Raw genomic sequence first — 20,069 nt, 5'->3', positions numbered from 1 at the left:
TCTTTTTTCAAAAAAGGATGTTTTCAGAGTTTTTATTACAAACAGGGAGGCTCGTTAATGTGCGTTCGCACATGATTTTCCGATCCTAGCTCATCTAAATTTTTGACTTAATTGTCAACCAATTGATGAGATACCATAAATAGATGTTTGAGTTTAAAACTCGTTGCAAAACCTAACTTACATAATACCATGCCTCACTACAACTCTCATGAAATCTGCCAACAAAAAAACTACGAGAAAAAAATGAACAACAGTAAGCAAAAATTAAAATTTCAAGGCAAAAACTCAATATCTAATTTTAAAAGCACCTAGTAATAACGTCAAAAAGCAATCAGTTGAAGGCTTGACTGGACAAACTTACTTTTTCCTAATTATACAGCAGATGGAAATTTACTTTAATTAGACTAGGTAACATGTCGGCAAAGAGAAGATATTCAAAAAGCAATCAGCAATTTTCAGACCAAATAATTTCAAAAGTCTTAAAAGTAATCAGATTATAGCAAATTAATTATTAATAAATTTAGTAAAAAGTCATTAATAAACCAATGAGACGTTTCTTTGCTTAGACTAAGCCATGGGAACGGACTAAAGATACAGAAAAACTCAAAAAATTATAAACAGTTTGCGAAAATACAAATTATTGAAGCCATTAAAATCATTAAATATTATCTGAATAATATGTATTTTTATTACAAGTTTTATTTATACTAATACAGCAACAATTTTATTGAAAGAATATAGAAGTTCATTTGGACCACTTTGGAAAATCATTCGGATCTGTTATTACACGAATGTGCAAAAAGAAGAGAAAAGAAACAAATATACCACTCAAAAAACTTTTATGAAAACGCATACTGTCCAGCAAACAAAATATTAGTTACAATGGAGACTTCGGTAGATATGTTAGTTTTTGAAAAACAAGGAATTTGATGGGACCTCTCAATGATGAGAATAACTTACAAGTTGACACAAAGAACAACAAAAACTGATAAAATTGATGAAATTTTGAAAACTGTAAAATATCAGAGACTTTATGACTATTCACTATAGACTGACATCTTCGGGTAGTTTCGTTCATTCAATACTTGATAACAAAAACAAGCTGATGAGACCGGTCCGAATTTTAGGGCTACATAAAGAATGGATAAAAAACAAGCAAAAACAGCACATTCAAAGAACAATGGTGCGAGAAAAGTGTCGAGCGAAAAGCCATAAAGAACGAAATTTTCAGTAAAAACTTTTCTACTTTCAATTATTTCATGAACATGAGCGGGACTCTTCTTTTTAACAATATGAATTCAAAAATCAACAAAAATGAGCAAATACAGTAAATATATTGTATTGTCAATGTAATTGTGTTGTATATATTAAAATTTGAGAAAACCCGTATTATCAACGCCATTAAATTCAAAAGATTTAAACGAAAGCCAATAAACACGCTAAATTAGGCCTCGATGGGACTCATAAGTCATCACTAAGACATTACAAAAGTCACTGACTATGAAAACAACGAAAAAATATAGGCAAAAACCAAAAGTTCAGAAGAAAAGTGCGAGAAGAAAGTGTCGGGGCCACTTAAACCATAAGTTTTGCCCTGAAAACATTATCAATGATCCATTGAACGTCCTCTTTAAGCCAATTGGAGCTATCAATATTAAGATGATGTTTTAAGATTTCAAAAGGAACCAAAATTAGGGGAGAAAAATTTTAAAAAATTATTGAAAAATTGTGCATCGAAGTCATAAATTCAATATTTAGAACATAAAACCGCAATTAGATCAATTTGGGTTGAAGAAGAAACAAAAATAGTCTGGACGTTACTGAGACTGACCTACAGTTCAAAAAAAATGATGATCGGTTATTGTTCAGAAAATTTAAAAAAAAATATTTTATTAACATTCGACAGCCATTGAATTCAATAGCGTTGATCTGATGTTAATAAATATGCTCTGTTATGCTTCGGTGGGATGACAAGGATGTTTTTCAAGCATTTGTTATCAATAAGACCGCACAGTCTTCTCTAAGCCAATGAAAGCTATCAATATTAAGATATTGTTATAAGATTTCAAAAGTATGAAAATAACCAAAAATTTTGAGTTTTTTTTTGAAATCTTGAGGCATTGAATTCAAATGACCCATAGTTGGAAGATAAAAGTGCTAACCAGAACAATTTTGATTGCATCAGGAAAAGAAGGGATCCTGTAATTACTGAGACTTAGTTATAGTTCACGGATATGAACTTATGATTTTTTAATGTTGAAAAAAAATTCCGAATTTTTTTTCAAAGTCTTAACAGCCATTAGCTGTACTTTTAAAGCAATAGATAGGTTCACTTAAAGCTCATTACGAAACTTAATGCACTTTTAGTCACTGAGTCTATGCCATAGGACTCCAAAGTTGTGAAACCTAAAAAAATCTAACCAAAATTTCAATAAAAGTTACGAAAACTCAGAGTCGAAGCAAAAAAAAAACATGAGCGATACCTTGAAAACAATTTTTTTGTTCATTGGGCTTCATATGACTGTAAATGAATTTTTCATTAGTGGAACTTTGATATGAAAAGCGACTAGCCTCTAGGTGTCTAAAAAACAAAAAAATATATGAAACATTTTCTAAAAAAAAGGAGCTCTAATTAGAATTCGATTTTTTTGATGGTTAGCTTCCCAATGAGAACAAAACTAGTCTTTTTATCTTCTGTCGTCAATTAGGAACATAAAATTGATTCATTTTGTGGCATGAATTGTAATTTTGAATAACTAGTTGTGTAGAAAAAATTTTAATTTGAACGAAAATTCCCCCGAAAGTTAACAAAATCATGCCAAATATCACGTGTTTACACAAAAATTTAACCCTCAATAACTCCTCGAAAAAAAAAAAATAAAAAAAATCTTTTTAATTTCGAATTCTTCGCTGGACGAGCTTTTTAATGATGCCACTCATATTTCTCTACGATGATTATCTCGATCGGCCAAAATTGTCTGACCAAAAAAAAAAACCAATTCAATATATAGTTCCCCCCTCACAAGTGGGGTCGGAATAATTACCCGAAATTTTATTAGCGATAGTAAATTTCTGTATCATAGAGTCACCACTACTGTTATGGAACTTTGAGTGCAAATAAATTTCTATCAGTTTCATTATGAGATGTGAAATAGTAAAAAAAAGGTAACATTAAGAGCAACATTAAGATTTGAAATGATAAAATATTGAACGCGCAACCCCAAGTTTTAAATTTCCCACTAATTTTTTTTAAAATATCATTGTCTTTTTTCGGGTAAAATTCAATAAAAGTAAGTTTTAACTTTGGCTACTACTTGAAGCAAAAATGGTGTGGAACTTCAGGACAGTTCCTCCGGAGTATCCAGAGAGACCAGTTGGTTTTTGCAGTTGGGTCCCATCATGTAACTTTACAATTGATGAGTTCGTTTTCGTTGTTGATCATCAGGAAGTATGGCGCAGGATATACAGACCTACAGTGGATCGGCAAATAGGTTCGAAAGTTTTCTTTTGGCAACTTTGAACGTTAGAAACGTGGAAATGGATAAGTTATCTCATCTAATGTGATCATTGTAACAACTTTTTCCACTAATGCATCGCGTTGTTGTTCACAAATTCTCTTGTCAGGCCTACATAAAATGTTTTTTTTTGTTTTCATTGTGTCACTTAATTCCTATACCGCATCAAAAAGAAATTTCATAACAAAATTTTTAACAGAAAATAATATTACGGCTGATCTTGACGAGCCCTTTCATTTTGTCGCCGCCTATATTTCAAGACACATTTCAAGCCCGGTAACTCATTCACGCTTATGTAGTGCATTGGAAACCATAGCCATTTTGAATTACAGATTCAACAACTGGTAGGTTAAAAGCCAAGCGAGTGCAAAAGATTGACTTAGAAAACTTTTCTTGAGATTGTACTTTTACCTTCAGTAGAGACCCAGGATTAGGTCCTCGAACAAAAAAAAACAGATATGGACAAGACGAAATTGGGTCGTGGACAGGGCGGTTCAGACCAAAAAAAACAATTTCAGGTATGGGTCGGACCGAAAAGACTTTGGTCCCCGTATCGATGTGTAAACACTACAAATCGCTAAAAACGTAACAATTGCGTTGAATGCGGTGAAAACATGTTTGAATGGCGAAATGCGGTGAATGCGGTTAAAAAAAGAATTTACTGCTAAGAATCGCAAATCTTACAAAAATTAACTAACTTTACCAAATATCTTCACTACAGAAAACATTGCATAAAAAGATGTCAGAACAGCGGTGAATGCGTTGCGGGCGATGAAAAAGTAATTCATGCTAAGAATCGCAAAAATCAACACCAAGTTTACCAAAAGCGTTCACCTCATAAAAATTGCAAAAATACAAGGACTTTGGGTTAAAACACAAGGACTTTATTGTATCTTTCTTGAAAATTTTTTTTTCATCTATTAAGTTTCATCTAGTAAGCGAGTATTTTTTTTCTAAACAGTGGATTGTATTCAGAACAAGAACTTATTCAAATCAATTCAAACTCAGAGTCAGAAATCCACGTATTATGCTAAGTCTAAAAGATCAGCAATTTTCTTTGTGATTTCTGTAACAAAAAGTTGTTTTTTCTTTTGTGAAAGCGTTCAGAAAGAAGTTTTTACCCCGGAGAACATCTTACGTCACTTCACACGTCAAAGTGACTGCAAGTTTTTTGTGGTTTTTCAAATGTTTTCGGTTTTTAACGGCCCACTTCTTTGTAACCGCCTCCTTTTGATTGCGGCGAACTAATTTTATCTTCATCGCTTAAAAGCGGTGAAAATAAAAAATGATCACCACTAAGATCCGAGAATGTTACAAATTTTCAACGCATGTTTTTCATTAGGTTTATTGCATCTCATATACACAGAGAATTTCAAAGAAGTAAGTTACTGCGGGAACAGTGCAATAAAAATTTGATGATATTGAGGAGTTGAGAGATTCGCAACCATGTAGGGAAGTTTCATCTTTGTTAGCAAAAACATTTCATCGTTAGCAATTGCCTATCTTACATAAACTTACCGCTATCGAGGCATTCATTGCTAATAGATGCTGGCGTTTCCTGTGAAAAATATCTTTCTTTACCGCTATTCACCGCAATTCTTAAATTGTTTTTTTACATAATCTGGGCCCGAGTCACCAGAACAGACCCAATTCAGGTATGGACGAGACAGAACATACCGACGACAAAATATTGGCCAGACCGAACAAAACCAAATTAGGTATGCGACTGTGGGAACTTATCCAATTCAGGTATGGTCAGCACTAGCGGGCAGCGCGACCGAAAATTTGTCCAACCAATGAGCTTGGTTGCAACGGACCATCCTGTCCGCGTCCCAGGTCCGTCTGGTCCATAGGTGTAATGAGATGGGGATTTCATCATTGGCAACTGAAGATTTTCAGTGCAATGGAGTTTTTCATCACTTTTATTTCTAGAACTAAATTAATCCAAAGTTTTTTGTTTTTTGTCTGGAAACATCACGTGGTTTTGAAGGCGTTACATATAAAAAAGAGATACAAACATTTGGTGTCGTGTACAAACCCAGTTATTGTAGTTACAGAATTGAAATGCAAACTTAAATTTCAAAGGGTTTTGCGGTGAATAGTGGTGAGTAGCGGTGAGAAACGATTTTCACTGCATAACGCCCTCATCTTTTACCGATGAAGGCAGTGAAGGCAATGAAATTTTTTAAAGTTTGCGGTTTTTTAGATCTTAAAATTCCACTTTCACCGCACTCAGCTCATACAAAAAAACTTCCGCATAAAAGAGTATGAACTTCCCACTTCCTGCATATCTGCAACTACTTTTTCCACTGCCATCTCTCATTTACTTCTTTAACATTTCTCGTGAATTCAAGTCATATTAAACAAACTTAAACACGCGAGTGGAAAAAGGATTTTTCCTTTCAGACAAGCATAAAAATTGGTTCTGTTCGAGAGGTTTATTAATGACACATTTGTACCAGTTTGATAAAAAAAACGCTGTCAACAATTTATTGAAACGTGAATTAGCACTCACCTACACGGACTAAAATAACTGGTTAGGCATTCAAATTAAAACGCGCTATTTAAACGGTCAGGTACAAATTTATTGATCAATTTCTGCGCGCAAATTTAAATGCTGCTTCTTCCTTATGAACATTGTTACTCAGCAGCCTTCTAATTCATGAACGGGTTTGAGAGATATTCTATTGGGAGACGGTGGTGTTATCTAAAACTACAAAATTGTCACCACAATATCGTTTTTGTCAGTTGTTAAGGTAAATCCCAGTTCAGCTGTTTCCCGGACCTGAGTCGCAGAGCATTTCAGCGCTGAACCAGCACATTTCAAGTGTAAAAACTTAATTCAGTTCTGAAACATGGTATCTCCAGAATATTTTAAGTTTCTTTATGTTTAGTTCCTCTTCATTATGATTATATTGAGGTCATGGAGTTAGCCCTGGCTAAACTGTTCCTATACAGTCTAAAAATTACACAAAGCCCAAAATTAAGTCTGAGCAGAGTAATGTCATACTTTTATAGCTTATAACTGGTAATTACTATAGTAGTAGATACACTATTTGGATCTTTTCCGTTTGTGCCCCCCCCCCCCCCAGCTTAGTGGGTGCATATGAATTGCACCCCCCAGACGCACGTGCCATATTTTTGCACAATGATTTACTATGTAATGGCACGTGCTCTTTAACTGGGGGGCGCATAACGTACTTGGGGGGCACAAACGGAAAAGATCTCACTATTCATATATAAGTTATTTTGTAGGCAATTACCACAAAGCCCATTTAGCTTAGTGGTTAAGACTTGTTACGCAAATTAAATGTTACAAGCCTCCACGCGGAATTTCGAATCGCATATAAATCTAATTTTTTTGGCGGGAGTTAAGCTAAACATATTATTTTTCTTGGACTAAATTTTACTCAAAAATCAAGACTGGCCCTTGTAAATGGGGGACATGAACAGTGTACTGGGCATCATTAAAAACAGAATGTCTCTATGCTGATTCAGCGCTGATTTACTCTGCCACCAAACTCCGGAATACCATTCTGTTTTCTCCTGTTGTTGCTGTATCAGGGACACCAGAACTTATCTTGTGTCCCCAGCTTGGTCTTGAATCGAAGAAACTTTTCTTCATAAGTCATTTGAGTTACTTTTTTTATCAAGTTGTATGGTATAGTCTTTGTTGACTTCGAAGCTTCGTCTTCTACTGAACCTGGGAGCCTGGTCGGTTGTCGGTTATTTCTATTATATTATATTTCTGGATCTTTCCTGCTGAGGTTCTTTTTGCGTCTTTTTTGATATTCGAACAACTGATCATGCGCCAAAAAATCAAAGTAATTGATTGATATCATAATGCCGTTAAAATTTGTTTGTTTAAAGTCATCTGCGTTTGGCGTGAAACTTAAGATTTCAATAATCATTGTTTTAAAAATCAATCTTTTTAAAAAAATCAAACTTGACTCACCTCACTCGGAACAGTGACTTACGTGTGTTATGTGCTGAACCTAAAATGAAGTTTTAAAACTAATTAAAAACTAAGAGTTGCTACCAAACAATTCACACAAATTGAAGAGAGAAGATCAACACGAACGCTTCTTTAACTCCATTTGTTCTCAAATAAACGATTGGTTGTTTTACGCGCGGTTTGAGCAAAATGTACTGTTTTTGAATTTTGAGGCTCCGTTTTGATTGTAACTGGGGAAAAAAATTTAGGTGACTCAATAGAACCTGAGCAAAATTTAGCTACCAATTTTTGGCAGAAAAATCTCGCAGATGTTTTTCTTTCAGAACAAAGTTTCGAGATGAAGCCGCTTAACAAACCATGTCACACCCTGCTGAGTGGACAACCCCTAACACTTTATCGCACAGATTGTATCCTGAAAGATTTGTCTTTGGACACGTGCAAGAAAAGGTGTTTAGAACGAGAATACCCTGTACATGACTGTATTTCTGCAATCGCCAACAACAAGCACAACAACGAGTGCAAGTACCTTCAAGTGGAAAAGAAGGTATACTTTCACAAAAAATTTTTTATTGTGTACTTTTCTTTGGCAAAAGTATCAGGCCAACCAGCAGACAGACGTTCTCATAAAATATTTCTGCTTTGGAGATTTTGAACTTTTTTGGATATCATTCAAAAGGTATCTTTAATGACTATCAGCTTACAAAATGCAGTCTCGTGCCGACCATTAATTTGTTTAATTAACGTCATCTGCGTTTGGCGTGGAATTTAACATTTAAAATGTTAATCTTGTTTTTTTTTAAAATCAAATTTGATTTACCTCACTCGGAACAAGGACTTATGTGTCCTACGCGCTGAACCTAAAACGAAGTTTGAAAACTAATAAAAACCCAGCAATTGCTTTAATATTTTTGCCCTAGAAATTTCAATTAATCAGATTATATAAAATTATGCTCGGAATTGTGAGCAAAACCGCTTTCAAAAGTTGTGTTCCAAATGAGAAACCAAGTTTCTTTGTTAGAATAATTCTGAGAAAGCCAGTTATAGAGACTCAATTTAGTTTCAATTCAGTTCAACTTGGGTAGAAAATATTTCCCTCATCATAATTTAGCCATTTAAGCATATAGAAAGCTCGCTATTTTGCGACTACAGAGCTTCTCTTGATTTTAATGTAGTTATCCGAAAAACATATGACATTCTTAGCTAATTTTTTCTCATCTTTATCAGTTTTCAAACTCACGCCATATTTTTTCTGCGTGAATTTGATTTCAATTTTATCAGCCCAATAAAATCTTTTTAACTCTTTTTTAAGCGTTTTTCACGCTTATTTTTTTTGGTTTGTTCCAGAGTGCCTTTAATTGAGAAAAGATTGAAATGCATTCAATCAACAGTGAAATATGACTTTTTGTTTTCATACCAATTGTTTATTTCCCACTTTGTTTAATGAAGGAGCCGCAATTCAACGGGGCTGCAAAGTCAAGGGACCCTGTCAAACAGATGGCCGATGAAAAAAAAAACAAATTTTTGACCTGGTGAAGCAGGCGGTACTTTATAACTCTACTAGTTCCCCTCTTCCGCTTTTTTGTGTCGCAAATTATTTAAGTTCTTTGTTAAAAGTAGAAAAAACAAAAGCAGTCGAAAAGAAAACAGAATCCCTCAAAATCGCAAACCCGCTGCCAAAAATCGGCGAGCAACTTATTTGCAAAGACCTGCAGTGGTTGCCCAAACTTTGTTAAGAGGGGTGAAATAGTACTTCAATTTTACATTCTCCGTTACTAGTTCGTTAAAACCAGATGTTCTGTACCGATGGGACAAACTTTAAAAAAAATTTCAATGAGACGTGATCTTAATTTTTACCCGACTATTGTTGCTTTTGGTTTTCTCACGTCATCAAAGCGTCTTCAAAACTCATGGACCCATTTTTGGTACTACAAAGGAGGTGACTGCAGGTTTATTCCCTTGTAATACTTTTGTCGAACAACGGAACTAAAGAGATGATTTTTGCAAAGATCTGCAAGTAAAGGTTTTTAATTATACTATTGGCGCATTTTTTGGCCAAATTTATTTTTGCACTTCAAACTCAAACTCAAGTTCCCTTCAAAGCTACCGCGCCCTCTTTTAGCTTCAGTTTTCTCTATTTGGCCTCTCAAAATAAATCGTTCTGATCAGCTATTCGAGCTTGGCCTGTTGACCATCTGCGACCTTGCTAAGTATAGCGTGTCCCATAAAGTTCAAATAAGCGGAAATTTCAAAAGCACTTGGACAGCTTCCAAAGGTCAAAGTTCAAATTTAGAACACGTTAAAAAATTGATGAATAGAAGCCTAATGGAAAAAACGTTGACAATCAGATCCCAGGATGAAGTCCGCGACCCAAGACAGGTATTGGCCAGACCAACCATACCCAAAACAGGCATTGGCCAAACCGACAATACCCAAAGATAGGTATTGGCCAGACCGAGCAGACTTTGGCCACCATTGGCCAGACTGAACAGACTTTGGACAACATTGGCCAGACTGACCAGACATTGTCCAGACCATTGGGCAGACCGAACAGACCTTAGGCCAGACCGTTGTCCAGGCCATCCGCCAGACCGTTGTCAAGATTAATGGCCAGACCGAACAGACCTTAGGCCAGACCATTGTCCAGACCGAAGGCCAGACCATCCGCCAGACCGTTGTCCAGACCATTGGCCAGACCGAACAGATCCTAGGCCAGGCTCTTAGCTAGACTCATTTAAACGTGTATAAGCATCCAATAAAATTTATAATTTATTCGTTTCATTTTTTGAATGACAAATGAATATGAGATTTTAAAAAGAAATGATTGAAAAAAAACCGTCGATTTAAAGACAAATGCAAATTTCAAAAGAAGGTTAATTAAGAATTCTAATCATCTAGATGTAGATGTCGTCTACCATTTATGGGCTGCTATTTTGAAAAACAGTCAATACAGCACGCATTTATACAATTAGGCTCTTATTTGGCTGGACCTCAAGGCCTTGAAATTAGGTATTGGCCAGACCGAACAGACCGAAATATGGGTATTGGCCGGACCGAACAGACGGAAATATGGGTATTGGCCAGACCGAACAGACCGAAATATGGGTTTTCGCCAGACTGAACAGATCAAAATATGGGTATTGGCCAGACCCAACAGACCGAAATTTGGGTATTGGCCAGATCGAACAGGCCAAAATTTGGGTATTGGCCAGACCGAACAGACCGAAATCTGGGCATTGGCCAGACCGAACAGACCGAAATATGGGTATTGGCCAGACCGAACAGACCGAAATATGGGTATTCGCCGGACCGAACAGACTAAAATAGCCATTGGCCAGACGGAAGGCGCAACCCAAATTTTTTTCCAGACCATTGTGGACGGTTGCACCGGACCCCCATGTCCGCGACCCAAGTCGGTCTGGCCAATACCTGTCTTTGGGTTGCGGACTTCATCCTGGGATGGCCAGTTTGATGCTCAATTGACTGTTTTTGACGTTTTCGAACGTTCGCTTATTTCAACGTTATGGGACAAACTATACTTGAAAGGAAATGACTGCTCTTTTTATGACCCACCTCTTCTTCGCGGTGCTTTTGTCACAACAATGTACTACGCAGAACATGACAACAGGAATACAGCAAATTTTCTAACTTTAATCTTTATAAATGTATTCTTTGTAGATTTTAAACTGATTGGATCTACACAAGCAATATCCTCGAAAATGATTTCATACTGAAGTACATAAGAGAAACGACCTATCCGATACTATTTTCATTGAAGCTTAGACGTTACATCTTTGATTTTTTAGTGTCTTCAAAAACGTGTCGCATTTTTGTGTCGCAAATTATTTAAGTTCTTTGTTAAAAGTAGCAAAAACAAAAGCAGTCGAAAAGAAAACAGAATCCCTCAAAAATCGCAAACCCGCTGCCAAAAATCGGCGAGCAAATTATTTGCAAAGACCTGCAGTGGTTTCCCAAACTTTGTTAAGAGGGGTGAAATAGTACTTCAGTTTTACATTCTCCGTTACTAGTTCGTTAAAACCAGATGTTCTGTACCGATGGGACAAAGCTTTAGAAAAATTTCAATGCGAAGTGATCTTAATTTTTTACCCGACTATTGTTGCTTTTGGTTTTCTTACGTCATCAAAGCGTCTTCAAAACTCATGGACCCATTTTTGGTACTACAAAGGAGGTGACTGCAGGTTTATTCCCTTGTAATACTTTTGTCGAACAACGGAACTAAAGAGATGATTTTTGCAAAGATCTGCAAGTACCGGTTTTTAATTATACTATTGGCGCACTTTTTGGCCAAATTTAATTTTGGACTTCAAACTCAAACTCAAGTTCCCTTCAAAGCTACCGCGCCCTCTTTTAGCTTCGGTTTTCTCTATTTGGCCTCTCAAAATAAATCGTTCTGATCAGCTATTGGGAGCTTGGCCTGTTGACCATCTACGACCTTGCTAAGTATAGCGTGTCCCATAAAGTTCAAATAAGCGGAAATTTCAAAAGCACTTGGACTGTTTCCAAAGGTCAAAGTTCAAATTTAGAACACGTTAAAAAATTGATGAATAGAAGCCTAATGGAAAAAAAACGTTGACAATCAGATCCCAGGATGAAGTCCGCGACCCAAGACAGGCATTGTCCAGACCGACAATACACAAAGTTAGGTATTGGCCAGACCAAGCAGACTTTGGCCACCATTGGCCAGACTGAACAGACTTTGGACAACATTGGCCAGACTGACCAGACATTGTCCAGACCATTGGGCAGACCGAACAGACCTTAGGCCAGACCGTTGTCCAGGCCATCCGCCAGACCGTTGTCAAGATTAATGGCCAGTCCGAACAGACCTTAGGCCAGACCATTTTCCAGACCGTAGGCTAGATCATCCGCCAGACCGTTGTCCAGACCATTGGCAAGACCGAACAGATCCTAGGCCAGACTCTTAGCGAGACTCATTTAAACGTGTATAAGCATCCAATAAAATTTATAATTTATTCGTTTCATTTTTTGAACGACAAATGAATGTGAGATTTTAAAAAGAAATTATTGAAAAAAACCGTCGATTTAAAGACAATTGCAAATTTCAAAAGAAGGTTAATGAAGTATTCTAATCATCTAGAAGTAGATGTCGTTTACGATTTATGGGCTGCTTTTTTGAAAAACAGTCAATACAGCACGCATTTATACAATTAGGCTCTTATTTGGCTGGACCTCAAGGCCCTGAAATTAGGTATTGGCCAGACCGAACAGACCGAAATATGGGTATTGGCCAGACCGAACAGACGGAAATATGGGTATTGACCAGACCGAACAGACCGAAATATGGGTTTTCGCCAGACTGAACAGACCAAAATATGGGTATTGGCCAGACCCAACAGACCGAAATTTGGGTATTGGCCAGATCGAACAGGCCGAAATTTGAGTTTTGGCCAGACCGAACAGACCGAGATATGGGTATTGGCCAGACCGAACAGACCGAAATATGGGTATTGGTCAGACCGAACAGACCGAAATATGGGTATTCGCCGGACCGAACAGACTAAAATAGCCATTGGCCAGACGGAAGGCGCGACCCAAATTTTTTCCAGACCATTGTGGACGGTCGCGCCGGACCCTCCTGTCCGCGACCCAAGTCGGTCTGGCCAATACCTGTCTTTGGGTCGCGGACTTCATTCTGGGATGGCCAATTTGATGCTCAATTGACTGTTTTTGACGTTTTCGAACGTTCGCTTATTTCAACGTTATGGGACAAACTATACTTGAAATGAAATGACTGCTCTTTTCATGATTCACTTCTTCTTCGCGGTGCTTTTGTCACAACATTGTACTACGCAGAGCATGACAACAGGAACACAGCAAATTTTCTAACTTTATTCATTATAAATGTATTCTGTGTAGATTTTAAATTGATTGGTTCTACACAAGCAATATCCTCAAAAATGGTTTCATACTGAAGTACATAAGAGAAACGACCTCTCCGATACTATTTTCATTGAAGCTTAGACGTTACCTACATCTTTGATTTTTTAGTGTCTTCAAAAACAGGAAATTTCACCAGGTTTATCATTGACAACAATATGCTCTCCTGAATTTTCTGCCGACTGTCAAAAATTTAAGCATTAAGTTAGAAATTTTTCCAACTGAAAAGAATTTAGTTTTCATATTAACACCTCCGACCGGTAGATTTTTGGGAAACTAGAAGAAAGTTGACTTTAATTTAATTTAGATGCTTTTTCTAAATGTCGCGTTAAACAAGTGAGTCGATACCATGACTCTTTGTTCCGAAAAAAGTTTCCCCGGAGAAAAAAACCGTTTCCTCGACTGATTCCTATATTACTACAACAAATTTTAAAAATTGATACGGCGTCAACACATATGATTGCGTCAAAAATATTATGACAATTTGGTAATTTCATCAGTGAATATTCGTTTATCCAAAAATGAATTTCAGAGCTAAGTCACAGCAACTTATTAGGTGTCCATCATTTTCACCTTTAGATCAGCGCAACTTATCAGAAGCTGAAAACTTACAGTATTTAAGTTGCTGCTACAGTGGGCATCAATAATATTTCACTGATAATAGAAAGGAAATGTGTGCGACGTATGCCATACGGTACAATTTTTGATTTTCAACAACAAATTGTTAGATAGGGACCACCTTTGTAAGTACAAAATACAGAGTTCAAAAATCAGGATATGCAATAATGGCAAAGCAGCATGCGAAAAAAAAAACAAATTTTAAAAATTTATGGAAGCTTCTGTGAATCGCAGAAAAACAATTTGATTTAGTAATCTTCAGTAAAACTTGACAGAACTTTTCCGTATTTTTTGTTCCCACCTAAAACTGCTATGAAACGTTTTATGAAAAGTATAATCTCCTTCCAACTCTTTCAGAACCAGCAATTTATTTGTATCACAAATATATTATTAGACTCGATATCAAATGGGTTTGTTGATCGAATACGAAAAAATCAATAAAGAAAAGTGTTATTTTTTTCCGTATAACAAAATAAAACTACTAAATGCAGACCTCAACGTGACAGTCGAAGAAACAACAATCTGAAGAGCTTGTGCTTATCAGTTGTTTCAAAAAACGACCACATTTTTGTAATAACTGTTAGTCTGAATTCTGTCTTTTTCACTTTTTCAGGACGATGGACTGTGGTGTTTTCTTTGGCCTGTGTGCGTACTTAATCATAACGAGATGGCGGAGAACACCGCACTCTGGTACAAACCTCAAAGAGGTTAACAAAATTTACTGCTTTGGTTTTACCCGCTATGAGGTCCTCAATCTTTCACTCTTTCACCCATTTCGAATTTTTTCGGACTTCTGATAAAAAATTATTGGATCTCTTCTCTTAGCCCCACCCTCGTATTTTGTATGCTCCCAATTACAAACTATGCGCTGTTATACAGTGCGGTGCTATGTAAATATGGCCGCAAAGTTACCAATCCAGGGTTAATCTCGGAAACTTTTTTAAGACCGGGTAAAATGAACAATTAGTGGTCCCGACCCCAAGAAATTTTTTTAGGTCCTAGTGCTTTTGTATTTTTCCAAGTTGTGTCAATTTGTGTTTTTTTTTTCAATCTAAATAGCTCATAGCTCTAATAGCAAAAAATTGTCCAGAAAAAAAACAGAATTTTGTATAATGATTTTGAGGAATTTTGCGTTCCATGTATTCTTTCCGACAGTTCAATAGGAGATTTAATCTGCGTAATCAGTGACGTCCGATTATTTCTTTAAACATTGCAAAAATTTGTTAAATTTTGTTGTTTACAAATATATTCAGACGTCACTGATTATGCAGATGAAATCCCCTATTGAACTGTCGGAAAGATTAAAAGGAACGCAAATTCCAACGAAAAGTCAAATAAATCAGCGCAATTGAACCATATCATTATACAAAATTCATATTTTTTCTAGACAATTTTGTATACTCCTACCTATGAAATAATAGAAAAAACGCAAAAAAACAGATGATTGAAAAATCCGACCATAAAAAGCATGTTAAAATGATTTTTTTGTTTTTCTGCAATCATTTTGATCAGCATTTTTAGCTTTCATTTTGTAAATAAATTTTTAGCATTCGCTTTAATACAGTTCTAAATAACAAAATCAATAAAAAATGAATTTTTGCAGTCTCAAGTGGCCTTAATAATAAAGATTTTTCAAACAAGCATATATAATCTGTTTAAGATCTAGAGGTTTCTTAGGGAAAAATGGGATTCCCATAATTTTGTATAAAGTCTCTCAAATTTCTACCCAATTTTTTTTTTGAAAATGTTTGCCATTCCAGAGTTCTTTAAGATTATTGATAAGAATAAAACCGTACTTTGATTCAGCAATCGAAAATTTACAATCACATCGTTGTTCTGGATGCTGAGTTGAACCTCTTGATTTTTTTTAAAAAAATCCTGATTTAATAGAGCAGTTTGAGTTGTATTCCTTAAAAGATACGAGAAAAGGTTCACTGGGAAGTAACTAGCCTTCGCAATTTTAGACTGGTGCTCTAAACTGGAGATCTAATGTTGCTGCTTCATTGATTGGTCACTCTTATAGTTTATACATATGAAGTTTCTATCTCTTTTGTTGGCATCAGACAGCAAACTGTTCAATACTCCAAAGCTCGCGTTTTTCAATTTTCGGTAAAAAATGTTTTTACCTGACAGGTTTCAAGTCTGCCAAAGTTTAAACTTATGGAAAAACTTTCAAAATTTAGTAATGGTATCATTTTTCCATATGTTGACAATTGATTTTCCACAGGTAGTTTCCGTCCAGGATAAAACTCAAACCGATGCTTTCTGATGCGATGCCATTCTTTTTCCTAAGAAACTAAACTTCATATGAAACTGTAAGCGGATTTTTAGCTCAATGATGAATGTTAACACTCTCATTGATAAGGGTTCAAATAATTATTTGATTTTGTTTCTGAAAAATCAGAAAATGTCAGTTGAAACAGAACAGAAGTTTTTTTACAAAGCCCCAAAGACTGCGCGAACTTTTTTTCAAAAAATGAAAAACAGAAACCGTGCAATTTTTCTCTAGTTTATTTGAAAGGTTTTTTTTACAAGTTTCGACTCAAATGCATATAGTACCAGATCACAAAGTTCACCAAAATAAAAAAGGTGTCTGTCGTTATCTAGAAGTTTTAAGTTCCGAGGTGACGCCGAGTTTCTGATGAACTTCTCTCAGGAGAGAAATAACATTCGTGAAGTCGTGAATCAAATTTCGTTGCAATTAAAAAATGCAAGACTTTCACTAAACTGCAATTAAATAGGTTGTCTCATTTCACATTTGCTTTCACACCTCTCTTCATATGGAAAAAGTGACATAAAATGTCTAATACAAGGCAGTTTGTAACTCATATGTTCCTGTGATGTTTTTATATTTGTCTTAGGCATCAGAAATCACTCTGTGCTGAAAAAATTATAATGAAATACGCCATTGAAGTCTTCTTCGTGCCCTGTAAAGTTAACTCATCATTAGTCAAAAACTCTTTATCAGTCAATAAATACAGTAACGTTGTAATTTCTCCAACCTTGATTTTTTGAGTAACAGTATTTTGACGCTGCCACTGTTCGAATAACAGTACGTTGTTTTGCTACTACAATTTACAAAAACAAAAATTTCCCCTATGACAAATCTAATAACATTTCTTTGACTTTCTTTCCACTCGACATATCATCCATCAGGTTGTTGTTTCTCTGTGAAATTTTCACAAACAGAATGTTGACATTCCCATTAATATCTTTCTGTCCAAACTGTGATTTTTCAATTAGCTTTTTTGGCAAAGCAGTTGTAATGTATAGAGAAAAGGTTATGAAACATAATGCTGGTGAGTTCTTTTTCATTCATTTTGGTCTAGATAGGGACGTTATAAAGAAAACTTTATTAAACATAATGCCGCTCAGTTCTTTTACATTAATTTTGGTCTAGATAGGGACGTTATAACGAAAACTTTATAAAACATAATGCCACTGAGTTTCTTTTACAATCGTTTTGGTCTAGATGGGGACGTTATAAAGAAAACGTTATAAAACATAATGCCACTGAGTTTTTTTTACAATCGTTTTGGTCTTGATGGGGACGTTATAAAGAAAACGTTATAAAACATAATGCTGGTGAGTTCTTTTACATTCATTTTGGTCGAGATAGGGACGTTATAAAGAAAACTTTTTAAAACATAATGCCACTGAGTTTTTTTACATTCATTTTGGTCTATATAGGGATGTTATAAAGAAAACATTATAAAACATAATGCCACTGAGTTCTTTTACTTTCATTTCGGTCTAGATAGGGATGCTATAAAGAAAACATTATAAAACATAATGCCACTGAGTTCTCTTACATTCATTTTGGTCTATATAGGGATGTTCTAAAGAAAACATTATAAAACATAATGCCGCTCAGTTCTTTTACATTAATTTTGGTCTAGATAGGGACGTTAGACAGTGATCTGATCAAGCTTTTTTATCCGTTATGTCAATAAAATTGTGTACAAAAAAGAGAAACAGCAACAGAGATGTTTAATTCGACCTGCTCCATAATAAATATTTAAATTTCTTGATGGTTTACTCAATCCAGTTTGCTCAAATTTACTCATTCGTTGAACTTCGGGTCCAAAACATTCAGTAGAGAACAAAAGTAGGAATTCGCTAAGGATATCATTCCAAACTTTGTTATTTTTGGATATTTTTTGCGGCATATACGGTTCTGTTTATATGGTTTAAGGTGTTATGATTTCACGTGTGTTAATGGCTATATGGAGAATCGGGCTCGAGAGATCAAAAAGGGAAGTCTAAAAATTTTCAAACTAAGCAAAAGATTTTAATCAAGGTTCTGCACTGACCTAAGTGCGCTTGGAAAAGTGTTGAAACTTTCTAAGAACCTGATAAAGTTTATCTTTCTTTGTACTCTACTGCGTTTGATGTAACCGATTGAGAACAGTTACAGTATGGCTGATAAAAATCGGCCTTTTTTAGAATGAAAAATGACATGTTCTTTTTGTTCAAAAAAAAGAAAAATAAAAACAACCATCATAGTAAAGTTTAATATTTTTTAAGATATAAATATTTGGGCTGCCCATATTACTCTAATTAAACTACTTTCTACTTCAAATTGATCCCAAAGTACAACCTATTTTTCAGAAAATGATGGAAAAAATTGAAAGTTTTTGATAAAAGGGTCTATGTGATGACATAATGCAGTACTGCTCTTTCAGGTAATTCAGTGTTTTTTTTTAATTTATGCCTTGTTAGTGTAAATTATTTCAACCATTGTAAAAGAATAGTATTTGTTTTTGAGCATGAAATCTTTGAAATAACTCCAAGGGGTAAGAATCATCTGTGAAAACTAAACAAATCTAAAGGCAAATTTTCAAGAACACAAGTTGATGATGACTTCTAACAAAACAGCTAACAAAAAAATGCTGCCTCTAGCAGTCGAAACACTTTTGGTGTCGTCAAAACCTGACCGCGAAAAAGAAAATATGACAATTTGTTCGCTGAAAAAAATCAGGATCTGTTTTGTCTACAAGACACAATGACGGAAACAAACATAAGAGATATCTGGAGGTACGAATGAACAAATGAAAAATAAGAAACAGAAAAAAAAAGAAAAATAGAATCAATATTCAAAAAAGCAAAGCACGTGACAGCGGCAAAAAAAGACAAAAACCGAAACAGTTTTAATCAAAATTCTTGAAACAAGTTTTGAATTCACATCGATTTTAGCTGCGCACTCATCAAATGGAGCCCAATCCACAAGAACCCTTGACTTAGCACTGTATTCAAAAGGAAGGTGATTTTCTCAAAGCACAATGAGATTATAACTATCTTTTGCCTGCCCTAGATAATCTCCCGAGGCATTCAAGCCTCCATCTTTGCCAACATGTTTCACATTACGTACCAGCACTCGGTAGAAGCCAACTTTATGGGCAGCTATAGAGAAAAAAAATTTAAATCTTTTATCTAACCAGACCAACTATGTCAATTCGAATAAAAACCTAACCTAGCTTATTCAGCTGTATAAAATTGAAAAAAATGTCTTTTGTCAATTTGTTCAATACAAACGGAAATTCGGACTAATGTTCTTCTTTTTATAGTTTCTGTTGTAATTATAACTGTAGAATAAATGTAGGCTTCTCAACTGTTAATTATATAATCATAAGCGGATATGGTTGTTTGCAAAATAATACTGACAAATTGTATCTACTATTTTTCCTGTGGAATCAGTCTTGCAGAAAAAAATTTCATCTGATCTTACCATTATCTGACAAGATAACACCAAAAATATATACCTAAATGATCAAAGCGTGAGCTTTGAAGAACGTGACGTACATTATAAATCAATTTGAAGAAACGTAGTACTGTTGGGGAACTAAACTTGAGCAAAATTCAGAGCTCAGACGCTGAGATTTAGGAAGAATGACTTATAATACACATATTCAGATGGAAATACAAGAGGATTATAAATTAAAAATTTTTTCTGTGATAAATCAAAATTCGCATAAGGCTTCCAGTGGTTTTTCTCTTGGGTGGTTTTGTATGACATCTCCAGTTAATTGGTTTTTCTTTAGCCGAAAGTCAAATTTTCGATGTTT

At 35.2% G+C, this 20,069-nt stretch overlaps 1 protein-coding gene across 1 annotated transcript in view; it reads left to right on the top strand.

Moving 5' to 3' along the window:
* Window positions 1-7,807: 7,807 nt before the first annotated feature.
* LOC142344357 (uncharacterized) overlaps window positions 7,808-20,069 on the top strand; it is a 37,808-nt gene continuing 25,546 nt past the window's right edge. Inside the window, exon 1 of the mRNA XM_075395945.1 lies at window positions 7,808-8,014. Coding sequence (XP_075252060.1) covers window positions 7,808-8,014 — 207 coding nt within the window. The remainder of the gene's footprint in view (window positions 8,015-20,069) is intronic.

This window comes from Convolutriloba macropyga, chromosome 8 (genome assembly GCF_964194025.1).
Source record: "Convolutriloba macropyga chromosome 8, txConMacr16.3, whole genome shotgun sequence".
NCBI lineage: Eukaryota > Metazoa > Xenacoelomorpha > Acoela > Convolutidae > Convolutriloba > Convolutriloba macropyga.
This window is presented reverse-complemented; position numbering and strand designations above follow the sequence as displayed.